Source organism: Papio anubis, chromosome 8 (genome assembly GCF_008728515.1).
Source record: "Papio anubis isolate 15944 chromosome 8, Panubis1.0, whole genome shotgun sequence".
Taxonomy (NCBI): Eukaryota; Metazoa; Chordata; class Mammalia; order Primates; family Cercopithecidae; genus Papio; species Papio anubis.
In genome coordinates, this window is record NC_044983.1 from 120,417,424 (window position 1) to 120,433,256 (window position 15,833).

General features: G+C 39.6%; 1 protein-coding gene across 3 annotated transcripts in view; it reads right to left on the bottom strand.

The window, feature by feature from the left end:
* The window catches only part of WASHC5 (WASH complex subunit 5), a 64,072-nt gene that overhangs the window by 16,542 nt on the left and 31,697 nt on the right, over positions 1-15,833 (bottom strand). For all 3 annotated transcript variants that reach the window (XM_003903151.4, XM_017962292.3, XM_021942891.2), the window contains 11 exons: positions 15,289-15,455; positions 15,134-15,209; positions 13,143-13,253; positions 12,257-12,397; positions 11,131-11,211; positions 6,388-6,489; positions 4,770-4,949; positions 2,934-3,058; positions 1,538-1,700; positions 997-1,099; positions 829-908 (listed from right to left, as the gene is read on the bottom strand). In XM_003903151.4, the coding sequence (XP_003903200.1) occupies positions 829-908; positions 997-1,099; positions 1,538-1,700; positions 2,934-3,058; positions 4,770-4,949; positions 6,388-6,489; positions 11,131-11,211; positions 12,257-12,397; positions 13,143-13,253; positions 15,134-15,209; positions 15,289-15,455 (1,329 nt within the window). The remainder of the gene's footprint in view (positions 1-828; positions 909-996; positions 1,100-1,537; positions 1,701-2,933; positions 3,059-4,769; positions 4,950-6,387; positions 6,490-11,130; positions 11,212-12,256; positions 12,398-13,142; positions 13,254-15,133; positions 15,210-15,288; positions 15,456-15,833) is intronic.

Consider the following 15,833-nt stretch of genomic DNA (forward strand, 5'->3'; position numbering starts at 1 on the left):
ATTCTAGACTTTTCTATGGTATGTGATACTTTTGACCACAAATCATAGTTTTCCACCAGGAAGTCTACTCTTTCCTACTAGATTGTGAGCTGGCTTTCTGAGGAGACCGGTCATGTTTCATTTTACTCTGTCTCTCACAGCAACTGACAATGGCCCTAGGTATAATGGGTGTGTGAGAATGGGCCGTTGATGATCTCAGATTATCAGAGGACGAAAGAAGACTCGCAGAAGACACAGGGGTCCCTGGGCGCTCCCGCTGCTGAGTCAAGGCAGGAAAGTAGGCAGCTGGATTATAAAATAAAGTAGACTTCCACCCAGCAAATTAATCTCTTCATTTGTCTTTCTTATTCATTTCCAAAGTAAAAGTGCTTTATGCATAGTACAAGGACAATTTATGCCCCAAAGAACCTGGCTCCCTAACATCTACGCAGACACAAGAGGGCAGAGAGACAATGTTCTGTTTTAACAGCAGCTTGGAGCAGATGAGGTGTGTATAAATGAACTTTGTTATGTAAGAAGGGAGTATTACTGTGCAAGGGAAAGTTCCATTTTCATATATAAAAGCACCTCTACCCAAAAGGCATTTTACAAAGAGCCAGTTTTCTTGAACAAAAGGGAAACGCTAGGCTCCTAAAAAGCCTAGTCAAGAACAGATCCAGAAAGGGAGATAAACAAAATGAATTTTAAAATGATAAACTGAAGTATTAAAATATTTTTGATTTAATGACAAAAGAAAGAAGAGTAGCTTTCTTTGGGCAACAAAGTTACAAGAAAACGAAAAATTAAAAAATGTAAGTATTGGCTGTCACCGTCTCTCCTACAACATACCTTCATTATAGCCTCGAGATACGCAGTCCAAATCTTCTGTGTTTTGGCAATGGCGGAAAAATAAATTTTATTTGAATTCGCTGAAAAGTTAAAACACAATTTTCTCTTTAATACATTCGTAAAGGCTACTGTGTCATCCCCACCTCAGGCTAGTTTCAGGACACTCACCTACAATACTTTTTAGGGGACTGACAGCATTCATGAGGGTTTTTAAAGTGTCCTGAACAGTTCTGTCTCTCAGGATAATTTTCTGAAACATACTGAGGAAATTCTGAAAACAAGAAGGCATGGTCAAAGAACCAAACATAATGAATTAAACAAGCAAGTACTCCAGTTACCTAAAATGCTATGCAGAACAGAGACTGGGCCTAAGTCACACAAAACCTCTAAATAGGATGACTGCAAAAACAAGCAACTTCAGGTTCCTATTAGAAACACCCCTTGCTAGGAAAAGTCACTGGTTTCAAGGATTAAAAAGTCTTATCTTCCCAAGTTGAAACTCACAAAAACAGTCTAATCCTAAAAGTACTATGCTGGCCAAATAAATTCTAGTTTATCTCCAGCTCCTATCTACCCAGTAGGTATCATATGCCTAAAGTCAGTGTAAGAAATCATGGAAGAAAGGTTAAGTGAGTTCAAACTGCCCAAGATACGTTCTTGCCTCTCCCCCAGGGTGGCAGAAAACAGGCATGAAAGTCAAAAGGCTCACCTGTAACTCTTTTACAATCATAAAGCACAGAAGCCTGTCTAAGCCATTTAGACCAAAGGTCCCCAAGGTGGTCTGGATTTCTGAGAAGAGGCGGCTGCTGGTCACTTCCTGATGAGTTTTCATATCATACCAAGTGTTCAGCTGGTCTATGTGACATGTCATTCTAAAATGAAAATAACGCAAAGACCCCAGAACGGCTCAGAATTCATCCTTAAAGAGATGTTAGGACTCAATAGGACATGCGGCACCAAATATGAAGAACAGAGTTACATGATCTGTGTTTTCTAACTCTGCATTCAGGCACCCAAGGCATCTTCCCAGTGACCACCCAATGGAACAGGAAGGTGAAATTTGGTGTGACCCCCTTTTCCTGCCCTGTGCCATATCATTGGTTTCAGTCATTTATTTCCATTGAGTTAGGCTGCTGACTTGGAATCATGCTGAGAAGACAAGGTTAGGTTCAGCTGTCAGGCTGGAAGACTTCAGAGCCCACTGGTCTCTCTATGCAGCCTTCATTTAAATTTCCAGTTTGGAGACAAAACAAGGCCTTGTGTCATTTCCATTTGGTAAAAAAAGAACTTAGAATCTCCACACACTACCTAACATTTGAGACTATGACGACAAAGCAATTTGCTTTTTCCTCTCAGTTCCTTAAACTTGTAGATGCCATCTTCTGGTCCTCTCCAAATGATTCTTTTTAGACTCAGAAGTGATTGGCTGTATACAAAGCTATGCAGTCTGCCCTTCACAGTACAGTGCCTAGGAGCTGGGCTCTGGAGTCAGAGGGCCTGGAATGTATTCTGGGTCCGCCATTTATTAACTGTGTGATGCTGGGCAAATGACTAAGCTTTTCTGTGCTTCAGTTACTTCATCTTTAAAATGGGAATAAGAATAATGCCTATCTCATAAGATTGCTGTAAATGGGTTAACGACTGGATGTGTATAATGTGCTTAGAAGAGCGCATAGGTAAGTGTTCAATAAACAGTTGTTACTATCAAAAGTGCTTGTGTGTTGACCTAAGAATCATTTTGTGGAGACAGGGGGGCGGGAGAAGAGATTAGATTCTTCTAAGGAGCGCGCAACCTAGATCCCTCACACGCAAAGTTCACGCTCCTATGAGAATCTAATGCTGCCACTGATCTGACAGGAAGTGGAGCTCAGGCGGTAATGCTTGCTTACCCATCACTCACCTCTTGCTGTGTGGTCTGGTTTCTCGCAAGCCACAGACCGGTACCAGTCCGCAGCGCAGGTGTTAGGGACCCTTGCTCTAAAGGGTCAGAATATGAGTTGACAAGTGGCCCCCCGTGATTAGAATAGTGGCTGTGCCACAGGGACACAGGTGCAGATGAGACTGCCTACAGTATTCAGGGCTCTGTAGAATTCACGTACACCTACTTTGGGTCTGTGATCCGCAGGATTTCTCTGCAGAGTCGACCAATAAACGTTACAGACTCATCCACAGGGGTAAACTTGGGTATTGGAATATGAGTGGACTGGTACATGCTTTGCCAATCTTGAATCTAGAAAACAAAACCATCAATATTTAGTACACCTTTGATAAGATAATCTAGTTATCTCTTTTCCACATAATTTTACAAATACAATATTGCATAAAGAGAGACAATAAAGGTTCTTTGGTTTTTTTTTTTTTAAGATTGAGTCTTGCTCTGTCCCCTAGGCTGGAATGCAGTGGCATGATCTTGGCTCACTGCAACCTCCACCTCCTGGGTGCAAGCAATTCTTTTGCCTCAGTCTCCTGAGTAGCTGGGATTACCGGCGCATGCCACCATGCCCGGCTAATTTTTGTATTTTTAGTAGAGATAGGGTTTCACCATGTTGGCTAGGCGAGTCTCGAACTCCTGATCTCAAGTGATCCTCCCACCTCGGCCTCCCAAAGTGCTGGGATTATAGGCATGTGCCACCAGGTCTGGCTAATTTTTGTGTTTTTAGTAGAGACGGGCTGGTCTCTAACTCTTGACCTCAGGTGATCCACCTGCCTCGGCCTTTCAAAGCACTGGGATTACAGGTGTGAGCCACTGTGCCTGGCTTGGTTTTTTATTTTAGAGACAGGATCTTGCTCTGCTGCCCAGGCTGGAGTGCCATGGTGTGATCACAGCTTGTTGCAGTCTCAACCTCTTGGGCTCAAGCAGTCCTCCGGCCTGAGCCTCCAAGTAGCTGGGACTACAGGCATGAGCTACTGCACCTGGCCTTTTCCTTGGTTTTGAAGAGGAAACTTCTAAAACTGCATTAATAATAGTCCCCCAGAAATATCACATATAACATTCATAAAAAACAAAGAAACATTTGTGAAAAGGTGAAGTGACAAAGAAGAAGCGAGAACTAAGATGAGGCATGGGAACTTCCGGCTTTCTGTCCTATGAGTTGACATGCATCCATGTAATATAAAAATCCAAAATGTCATAAGTCTGGAATAGACTTAAACTTTTGAAAATGTCACCTAAATCATGTCAGTTCCCACATAAAAACTTGCAGAGTGGCTCCTTGTTAACTACTTACTAAAATCAGCTTCTCAGTTTTGGCACTTATGCATTTGATATTCTTTTTTTACCCAATTAAAGAAATGGGCAAAGGACTTTTATACATATTTTTCCAAAGAAGACATACAAATGGCCAATAAGCTGTTCAACATCATTGGCCATTAGAGAAATGCAAATCAAAACCATGATGAGATACCTTCATGTGCACTAGGGTGACTGTAATCTTAAAAATTGAAAATAACAAGCGTTGGTTAGGACATGGAGAAACTGGAACCCTCGTACACTGCTGTTGGGCATGTAAAATGGTGCCGTTATTGTGGAACACAGTTTGGTAGTTCCTCAATAAGTTAAGCATAGAACTACCCATTATAGGTCCCAGTAATTCCACTCCTCAGTATGCACCCTGCCGAACCCAAACAAAGGAGTCCTAAAAGTCTTTTGAACTGTCAATCACTTGGGTTATAACAATTAACAACAAACAGCTTCATTCTGTAGCCATTTAATGATGTTTGCCTTCTTAGGACAGTGAGCTCCCAGAGGTCACGTGCCATGTCCACTTTTCTGCAACCCTCCTGGCTCCTGAACATACTCTGAAGGTACGGAGACTATCTAGTGTTTACAGAGTTTTAGTAAATAAATAAACGTTCTTGTTGACATTTCTGAGGTTTGGGATGTGTACTCTAAACATGAGAAATAACAAATATCGTCAAGAATTTTAAAATTTATTAGATACCTTCGTTCTTAGGAAGTTATTACACTCTTGCTCCACATTGTAATTTATAATACGAGATACCTCTTCCTGCCAAATCTTCAGACCATAAATGTTCACATAGTCCTGTATGTATTCAAAAGAACGATGGAATCCATCCATGGTCGCTCCCAACTCTTTCAGCTTGGGCATCAGTTCACTTGGCTGTGGAAAAGGCGAAACACAAGGCTCTTACACTGGAGTAGATTGTCAACTATTAATTCTAATATCTAATTAGACCTTAAATAGTATAGCAGGCCAGGTGCGGTGGCTCCCGCCTGTAACCCCAGCACTTTGGGAGGCTGAGGCAGGGATATCACTTGAGGTCAGGAGTTCAAGACCAGCCTGGCCAACGTGGCGAAACCCCGACTCTACTAAAAAATATATAAAAGTTAGCCAGGTGTGGTGCGCACCTGTAATCCCAGCTACTTGGGAGGCTGAGGCAGGGGAATTGCTTGAACCTGGGAGGCGGAGGCTGCAGTGAGCTGAGACTGTGCCACTGCACTCCAGCCTGGGGGACAGAGTGAGACTTAATGGTAAAAAAATAAAAAATAGGCTGGGCTCATGCCTGTAATCTCTGCACTTTGGGAGGCTGAGATGGGTGGATCACTTGAGGTCAGGAGTTTAAGACCAGCCTGGCAAACGTGGTGAAACCCCATCAAAAATACAAAAATTAGCCAGGTATGATGGTAGGTGCCTATAATCCCAGCTACTCGGGAGGCTGAGGCACGAGAATCGCTTGAACCCAGGAGGCGGAGGTTGCAGTGAATCGAGATCGTGCCAATGCACTCCAGCCTGGGAGACATAGCAAGACTTTGTCTCAATAAATAAATAAATACAGAGCAAGACTTTGTCTCAATAAATAAATAAATAAATAAATAAATAAACAAACAAACAGTACAGCAGCTAAGAGATCAGAGTCATGGTTTCAGAGATACTTTAAGTTTTGGAAATACTCATTTTCTACTTCATCTAGGATGACTGACAACTGATGTCAGACATTCAGCAAAGAAATTATTTCATTCATTTGGGAAGGAAGCCTCATATAAAGAAAGAAATAAATGAAAGACTATGATTTCTCTGTCATTTAATACATGTATCTAGTCTCAGAATACTTAAAACATTTTAAATTGAATTTACTATGATAATAAATGCCCTAAATAGAAATTTCAGGCCTATTTTTTTTCTCCTGAGAAAAATGACCATATTCCGTAGCAGATAAAGCAAAATAAAAAATTACAACCTTTATAAGTTCCTATCTGCTTTTGGCTTAGCAAATTCTTTTAACTATAAGAAATAATTCTGAATCATAAACATCAGTTTAACTTTGAAATGGGGATCAGTAGGTGGAGGAAAGAAGCACTGGTTTTAAAAACATGAACTTTTAAACATAAAATCTAAATTTCATATTTATACTATAAATTTATAATATGAATGGATTATAAGATTAAAAAGCACATCAGCTGTTTGTGTTGAAAATCACATATTTGATATACATTAGCTAGGAGGTAAGGTCTTGTTCACGATAGGTTAAAAATGGCATTCTAGTCCATGCTGCAAGCTGGGCGGAGAAGAGGACAGGCCCATTCTGGTCCCTGGGTACCTTGGCTCGAGGGTTGAATATCAGTCCCCTGTGCAGGGCAAAGGCAACGCGCTTCACAAGCTCTTTCCTTATTCCATCTTCCAGCAACTGCTTTGGATCCACCTAAGTGCCAATCAAAGTATTAAATGATAGTTATGAAAAATTCAGTCCTGATGAAATCCAGAGGAAAGATGGCCTCCAGAATCTGCAGTGGAGCATTTTCCTACCTCCTCACTAAATGATGTGAATTTTTTTCCTTTCCTGCTCCTGTGATCTTGCACAGCTTGGATGGAATTATTAAACCTGTCACCTTTTTAGGACTCTGTTTATTTCAGCAAAGTTCATGATGATAATTTTACAACATGACATTTCAAAGATGGTGAATAAGGAAAGTTTTAAATGGCCTCACATTCTAATTAATGCATTAACAGTAAAAAGTGCCTTTTCCGGGGGGCGGGATGAAGGACCTACGACTGAATTTACAGATGCATGTTCTTCCTTTAGATTTTATTTCTGGGCACCTTATATCCATATGAACAAACTTAGATTTGAGTTTGGGTCACTCTGTAAATTGAATAATTATCTTTTCTTTCAGCATTCTTGGAATTAGGGAGATAAAATAGGAAAGCAAATCTGCTATCTAACTCTACAAGCTGATTTTGCTAATTATTTCATCTGTAATGAAAAAGCTTTTGTTATTCCTTAAAAAGGGCTCTTACCAGATCCATAAAACATCAAATGGTTTTTACAGACTCCCCTGAATTCTCTGAGACTTGTTTCTTTTACTTTTAATTTGTAAAGAACCATTATTTTAAAAAGTCATAAAGGCAATTAATGGGTTCCATCTGGTTTTGATTATATTTAAATTTCAAGTAAGACAACTGCAATGGGAGTTGCAAAACACAAAAGTCAGAGAAACACGTTAAACTACGTCAAGATCATTCAGTCAGGGAAATCCGGACTGTGGAGCAACTGAAGGTGAAAGGCCCTGTGTTCTTCAACAGATGAATTATAGGGAAAGAAAGGAAAGGAGGGTCAGGTGCGGGTGCTCACGCCTGTAATCACAGCACTTTGGGAGGCTGAGGCAGACGGATCACCTGAGGTCAGGATTTCGAGACCAGCCTGACCAACATAGAGAAACCCTGTCTCTATTAAAAATACAAAATTAGCCAGGCATGATGGCACATGCCTGTAGTCCCAGCTAGCAGGGAGGCTGAGGCAGGAGAATTGCTTGAACTCGGAGGCGGAGCTTGTGGTGAGCTGAGATTGTACCATTGCACTCCAGCCTGGGCAACAAGAGTGAAACTCTGTCTCAAAAAAAAAAAAAAAAAAAAAAAAGAAGAAGAAATCTGTAGATCAAAAAAGACTTAAAAGACATAACATCATTTTTCAAATGGGCAAGTCTAAGCTATAGTCTGGAAATTAATGACATATAGTTTCATTGGATAATAAAACTATATACAGGAGGCCTGAGATTAGGTCAGAGTGCATGAGGGGCTTTCAGGAGTGGGGCTGGCTAAATCCTATTTCTTGACTTAAGTGGTAGTCAGAATGACTGGTGTTTACCTTGTAATAACCCAATAGGCTATTCTTTTTTTAGTTTTCAGCATCTGTGCTTTATTAAACAATAAAAAGATAAATTATAAAGACATAATCAATGAGTACAGAGTCAAAGAAGTATCATGAAGCTTTCAAGTAAATATTCCTTATAAGAACAGATTTAGTGAAAGAGTTCAAGGCTTTCGTGAATCTAAAGATCTCATGCAGCTCTTCTAATCCTTCCCGGATTCTCACTCATCTGTGGAAGTGTTTACAGCTGAGAGAAAGCCATCTTCACACAGCCTCTTCCTCACATTTCTATTCCCTTCCCCTGAAGTTAACAACAGTAACTGTTTTCATATGGATCATCCAGACCTTTCTCTACTCATTTATATACAAAAATATCCATGCTTAAACATATATTTAATTTCAAAAATCTAAATGAGATCATATACATATATATGTACAGAGACATGCACGTATATCACACACGCATTATACATATATACACACAGATGTATGCATGTATATCACACACACTATAAATATATACACACACACATACATATACATACATACATGTTTTTCTGCAATTTGCTTTTTTCATTTTCCATCTTGAAGATTTTCCAGTAGTAAATTCTTTTTGAATCGCTCTAGACCAATCCACAGTACGAATGCACCATTGAATATTTAACCATTCCCCTACTGATGGATGTTTAGATTACAGATGCTCCTTGACTTAAGATGGAGTTACATTCCAATAAACTCATTATAAGTTGAAAATATCAGAAGTCAAAGATGCACTGAATATACCTAATCTACCAAACACCATAGCTTAGCTTCCCCTACCTCAAATGTGCTCAGACACTTACATTAGCCTACAGTTGGGCAATATCATCCAACACAAAGCCTATTTTATAATAAAGTATTGAATATCTCATGTAATTTATTGAATAGTGTACTGAAAGTGAAAACCAGTATGGGTATCATCATGAAGCTGAATCATCGTAAGTTCGAGACCATGTATATTTATTTTCTTTTTTTTTTTTTTTTTGCTGCCTCTAACAATGAATGCTTACATCTCTGTGTGTATCTCACTTGTTCTAAGTCATATCAACCAAATTGAACCTACACTTTTTATAAGTGTTTGAAATACAACCTCAACACTCTAAGGTTAAAGATCAGTGAGGGCCACAGGATTACTTTTAAAAGCCCTTAGTTGCTATTGGTAGACTAGCAGAGAGAGTCTACTGGGTTGAATGGAGTTGGTCAGCAGGATATCCCTTCTGCTGTTATTATCTGAAAGATTGTGGGAAAAGATTAATATTTTACCAAGCAGTCTTTCTTTTGATAATTATTATTAATTACCTGTATTAGGTTTTATTACATCCTTCTTATAGTGGTCACTTTGCAGTCCTAGGATTTATCATCCTGTGTGTAAGAAGTGAGTAAAATGCATGTACATTCTCTGCACATCAACTGAATTCACCTGAGATCAGGCCTAAACCATGTTTAGCAAATTCTGTTAATATTCTAGGAACTACAATGGTATTTCTTTTAGCATACTTCCAGAAAACACATACCAAAGTTCCATTTAGGTTCATTCCCTCTATTTTCTTTGATTTTAATAATGCAAATATTAATACGGCAATTAGGAATGTTCAGATTCTACTGATGTCAGATATATAGAAAAATAAAGAAAAGCACCATAAACTATAGGAATGGGCCCATCACTACTTACCACAGCATTCCAAATTAAAAAAGCAATGAGATACTACTTTATACCTCTTGGGAGAGCAAAATTAGAAAATGGATAATATCAAGTATTGGCAAAGATGTAAGCTGTTAAGTCCCAATGGTCTTCTGATATTTTCAACTTGTGATGAGTTTATTGGGATGTAACACCATTGTAAGTCAAGAAACACTTGTATCTCAACATCCATCAGTAGTGGAATGGTAAATGCACCATGGTGCATTCGTACTATGGATTGGTCTGCGGCCACTTGAAAAGAATGTAGATTTCAGAGGAATTCTTGCACAGGTCTGGAGTGGGGATATGCTCAGAGACGTTCATCATGACATTGGTTGTGATAATGGGGGGCATAGATGTCTGTCCCAAGCTGGATGGTTAAGAAAAATGTGGAATTCTATGCAGCAGTAAAAGGTAACCTACTATCTGACCTATAGCAATATAAATAAATTGCAAAAGCAATAACCAGTAACAGAAGTTGGAAAAAGAATAAGACTTAGAGCACAATATGGTTGAGATAAATCAAAAGTACATGCACACATCAAATAATGCCATATGCTAAAAACAAGAACACCTGCATATTTAGGAACATTTACCAAACACACAAAGTTAGTGCTACAGGTAACGGAAATGGAAGCAGGGATCCAGGAGAAGAAAAAACCAAACAAACAAAAGATGAGAGGAGCTTGCATGCCCCATTGATGACAGTGGTCTGTTAAAAGAGGGATATGATTATCTTAGCTCTCTGTACCTGGGGTGTGAAATAAAAATACTAAAAATGAAGGAAGGAAAAGAGAGAGAGAGAAGAAAGCAATTTTGCCTAAGGAAATTGAATTTTTTTTTTTTTTGCTTTTCCCAAAATTCAATCAAATATATTTTTCTTAGATTTAAACAACTCTTTGGTAAAACAGTACTAGTACATACATTTTCTGCAGAACTACAAGATAAAGAAATTCCCACTACCTTCAGGTATTAAGAGAAATATATTACAACGCTTTCTCTTCCTCCATCAATAAGTGAGTAAAACGGCTCGGGCACCATGGCTCATGCCTATAATCCCAGCACTTTGAAAGGCCAAGACAGATGGATCACTTGAGGTCAGGAGTTTGAGACCAGCCTGGCCAACAAGGTGAAACTCGTCTCTACTAAAAATACAAAACTTAGCTGGGTGTGGTGTTGCGCACCTGTAGTACCAACTACGTGGGAGGCTGAGGCATGAGAATCACTTGAACCCAGGAGGTGGAGGTTGCAGTGAGCTGAGACTGCACCACTGCACTCCAGCCTGGGCAACAGAGAGAGAGAAGCTGTCTCAAAAAACTAAACTAAAATAAAATAAATGAGTAAAATGAAGACCGAAACTGGAATATGAAACAGCAAGATGATGTCACTCCCTTTTGCACACATGATAGTTACCACAAAAATCCAAACAGCTAAGAGTCATGGTACCAGGCCACACAGACTAACAAAACTGTTACCTTGATGATGCCAACCAAAGTCGTTTTCATCATTAAGATGCCTTCGGTAAAAATGGAAATAGCATGAGTAAGCTTGGCAACCTATAACAAAGAAAAAGAGGTATGAAAAATACTTCAGATAAAAGACCCATCATTTCCAGGAAATCAGAAATCATTGGCTAATAGTCCTGGAATGAGCAAAGATAACAGGAAATGAACCTGCAGCTTTAGGAGACCTGTGTCCACATGTTCTGGACAGAAATGAGGCTCTATGGTATAACTGAAAGCCCACTGTTAGACATATTGGGAAACCGAGTCAGAAGACATCAGTTCATTCTTTCACGTTTGACAAAGCATTTCTCCTTTAGGCTTCATTTTCTCATGTCTAAAATTTGGGACAGAACTCAATGATCTAGATGGGCCCTTCTGGCTAGAAAAGACTATGAGAATGCGAAGGTAACCTCCCCTTCCCTAGCCTCTCGATTATTTGCAAGCAACACCAGCAGACATTGACAGGGTAGACAGGTGCTAGCTATATTGCTGAATCAGAATAAACGTGGAAATATCAAGCTTGATAATCTAAGTCCCTGACATATTTCTTGGATTTGTGTCAGAATGGGAAATTGACACTGTATATCATATTTTCAATCTTCACTTGATTTTACTTTTGATGTCTTTAAATTCTAAGTTCAGGGAGAAAAAAATCAGAGGTGTTTGGGGAGAAGAACCTCTGAGGCTGCTGAACTATTACTGAGTGAGCTTAAAATCTGCCTATAGGAAATGGTTAATGGAATACAGATTATTTTGAGCTGCTCAAAAAGCAGGAACATGATATGAAAAGTCAGGTAATCTAGTTCAAAGAGAACAAGGGCTGCTTTAGCAAGACTGTTCTAGAAAAAAGTGGCCAGCTAAGCTCCATTTCCCCTGAGAATACTGAGGCGAACAAGGCCTTAAATGACACCAGGAAAATGTCAAGAATAAAAGGTGTGATTATACTAAAATCGTAAAACATGTTTACCATTGCAAATGTGAGAAAACAAGTCAGAATTGGTCTGGTGGTCCCCAGAATACGGCGGGCGACACAGGCCTGTGATATTTCATGACTTAGTTTTTAATATGAAAAGGCAGAAGTCAGAGGACACAGTACCTCGTATCGTGGGCCCAGCTGAGCATAGTCCCTCAGCTTGTCTTTGTCCAGGCGGGTAGGCACTTCAATAATGTCGTGAGTCTGAAGCTTTATGATCTTTAGAAGAGATGTAAACATGCTTTCTGGGATGATCTGCAAAACCTTCAGTGAAAAGGACAGAAGGAAACGCAATGAACATCCGTTTTACTTTTCTTGGCTGACAAATATTAGGATGGCAGTAAACGACAGCAATTTATCTATATAGGGGGATGCTGAAAAATGTAAAAGAGCTGTTTAAATAACTGCTAACAAGCACAGGGCTCCATTCCTTTAAATATTAATTGCTTACAGAATATAAAGCTAATCCTTCTAACAATGCTGCAAAAAACCGTATCATTCCCACTTTACAGATTTTAAAAAGATCGAGGTTCAAAAATGTTAAGTAACATCATTATAGAGGACTCGGCTAGTATGTGACACCAGTAAACTTTGAATTTAGGCCTGTCTGGCTTCATGCTCCATCAGAAGTTATTAAAACAAGAATCAAAATTCCCATGAAAACCTGAATTGGGCTGTGACCGGGAGATGCTGGATCTAGATCTGGCTCTTTTACCAGATATGGCTCTGTGATTTTGAAGAAACTATTATAATCTCTGTTTCTACATCTATAAAATAGACGTAAATACCATCAACATTTAAAACACAGAAATAAAAGTTCCTGGCAAGTAAAAACATCTGTACATCCACAGTAGCAATAAGTTTATTTTTAGGTGTTGCAAATTTCTGGAATCAGATTTTTAAAAGGGAAAGAGACACAGATATACTTTTTGGGGGCCTAAGCATACTTTTTGTATTCAAAACAGCAGTAATCTGGTAAGAGTAAATATCACCCTGATGCATTTCTTACTTTTCTCACATAGGATACCAACTCTCCAGAATAGTACTGCGACACGCTGAGCAGATCCGGGCTATTTGCCTGATTAATACGAAGAAGGGGCAGATCCAGGGCAGAGGCAAGCTAGAAGAAAAATAAGGCATATCTGTTTCTCTGTTTCAAAAAGAGTCCTAGAAATCTTCTTTTCCAGAAAATGTAACATACAACAAAACATTTGGGTTTTACCCAACAGAGGGCAACAACCACTGAGTCTCATCAGTATCACTAATAGTTACTGACAATACAGTTTTTGAAAAACCCTAGTTAACTGTAATGGCAGTGGTTCTTAAACTGTGCTCCCTGGACCGCTAGCTTCAGCATGACCTGGGAACTTGTTAGACATGCAAATTATTGGGTGCCACTCCACACTGACTTAGTCGGACACCCTGGGGGTGGGGCCCAGCAATCTGTGTTACAACCAGCCCCACAGGTGATTCTGATGCATGCTCAAGTTTGAGAGCCACTGTGCCACAGAAGATAGCTACTCCTGTGTGGAAATCAAGACATTCTGACTGACGCACTACTGAATCCGTCCAATCTAATATGCCGTCAAGTGTAAGAAGTGCCATTATTGGCCGGGCGCGGTGGCTCACACCTGTAATCCCAACACTTTGGGAGGCAGAGGCGGGTGGATCACAAGGTCAGGAGATTGAGACCATCCTGGCTAACACAGTGAAACCCCGTCTCTACTAAAAAAGACAAAAAAATTAGCCGGGTGTGGTGGCAGGTGCCTGTAGTCCCAGCTACTGGGGAGGCTGAGTCGAGATGGTGCCACTGCACTCCAGCCTGGGCGACTGAGCGAGACTCTGTCTCAAAAAAAAAAAAAAAGAAGTGCCATTATTTTATATGTCACTCAGAAAAAAATTAAATGCTGACAACTAAACTATGATATGCCATCAACGATAAAACCTATCCCCAGTTACAGGAATGTTAAAATATGAAAAAAGTTGTAGTAGCCAGGTGCATGGTGCACGCCTATAATGCAAGCTACTTGGGAGGCTAAGGCAGGAGGATCGCTTGAGCCTGGGAGTTTGAGATACAGCCTGCGCAACACAGTAAAACCCCATCCCTCTCACCCCCACCTCCCAAAAAATGGTGCATCTCAGAATTGATATATATGGTACATGGTAGCTCTGTCAGAAGACATTGAGTAGACTGGGCTTGGTGGTTCACACCTGTAATCCCAGCACTTTGGGAGGCCAAGGCAGGAGGAATATTTGAGGTTAGGAATTCAAGACCAGCCTGGCCAACATGGTAAAACCCCATCTCTACTAAAAATAGTAAAAATTAGCTGGACATGGTGGTGAACGCCTATAATTTCAACTACTTGGGAGGCTGAGGCAAGAGAATTGCTGGAACCTGGTAGGCAGAGCTGCACTCCCGCCTGGGAAACAAAGCAAGATTCCATCTCTAAATAAATAAATAAATAAATAAATAAATAAATAAATAAAAGAAGACACTGAGTAGATTCTTTGTTCATTTACCACGAACTGAAATTACTATGAGAGCACGGGCTGTGCCTATTTTTCACCAATATTTCCTGTTATTGTAGATATTAATACTAGTTTGTAGCAGAGGCTCAGTAATTTTTTGAATGAATAAGTAAAAGGACTTAATTCATGCCTAGGGAATAAAGGACACAAAAGACTCACATTTTTAGTACACAGATAAAACTTAAAAAAAAAATCTACTCTTCACTTAAAAATAGCATTCTTGAAGATATTCCAACTTATAAAACAGTATTCCTGAAGACATTCCAACTTATATTAATTAAAACTTTAAATATTTCTGGCATCTTTGAAACTATGATCTCATGGAAAAACTGCTAACAATTTCAGTCTATAAAAATATTGAAATTATTTACCTTCCTAAAAGGATAAAATCTTGGGCTGAATTAATGAATGAGGTATGAATGAAGGCCAACTCTTTCCTAGTAACAGAGAATCTCACTGTGTTTTGCTTACCTTTAGGAAGGTAGCTCTGAGTTTAGTAACCATGGATGGATTTACCCTTATGCTTTCTTGCATGATAGATGTGAAACTGTAAAAAGAAGAGAGATGGTAAGAAGATGTTCCCAGGGCCTTTCATCTATAGCAAATGTCAGCACTGCCTACATTACCTGTCAATCAACTGCCAAGCAAAAGAAAGGTCCCCAACGATCTGCATCGTGATCAGAACCTCCTCTTTAATGTTAATGGTTCTGATCATTTGATGAAGAAACTTTCGAGTATCGGCAAGAAACTGACATACTTGTAGATTGGATTCCAACTGGTGGAATTCTTGAACCTGTGTTACAGAAATACACTTAATTTAAAAATCCTGAATGGACTCTATGGTGCTCATTTGTTCTTGAAAACACTTCAAATAAAGCACACTACTTCTGACGATTTCAGTATTAATTATATCTCTAAAAATATATAATCATACCAATTAGATAGGGTTATAGATTATGAGTAAAAATGATGTTTTGAATAATGGAGTTGGCCATGTGCGGTGGCTCACGCCTGTAATCCCAGCACTCTGGGAGGCCAAGGCAGGTGGATCACCTGAGGTCAGGAGTTCGAGACCAGCCTGGTTAACATGGTGAAACCCCATCTCTACTAAAAATACAAAATTAGCTGGGCGTGGTGGCAGGCGCCTGTAGTCCCAGCTACCCGGGAAACT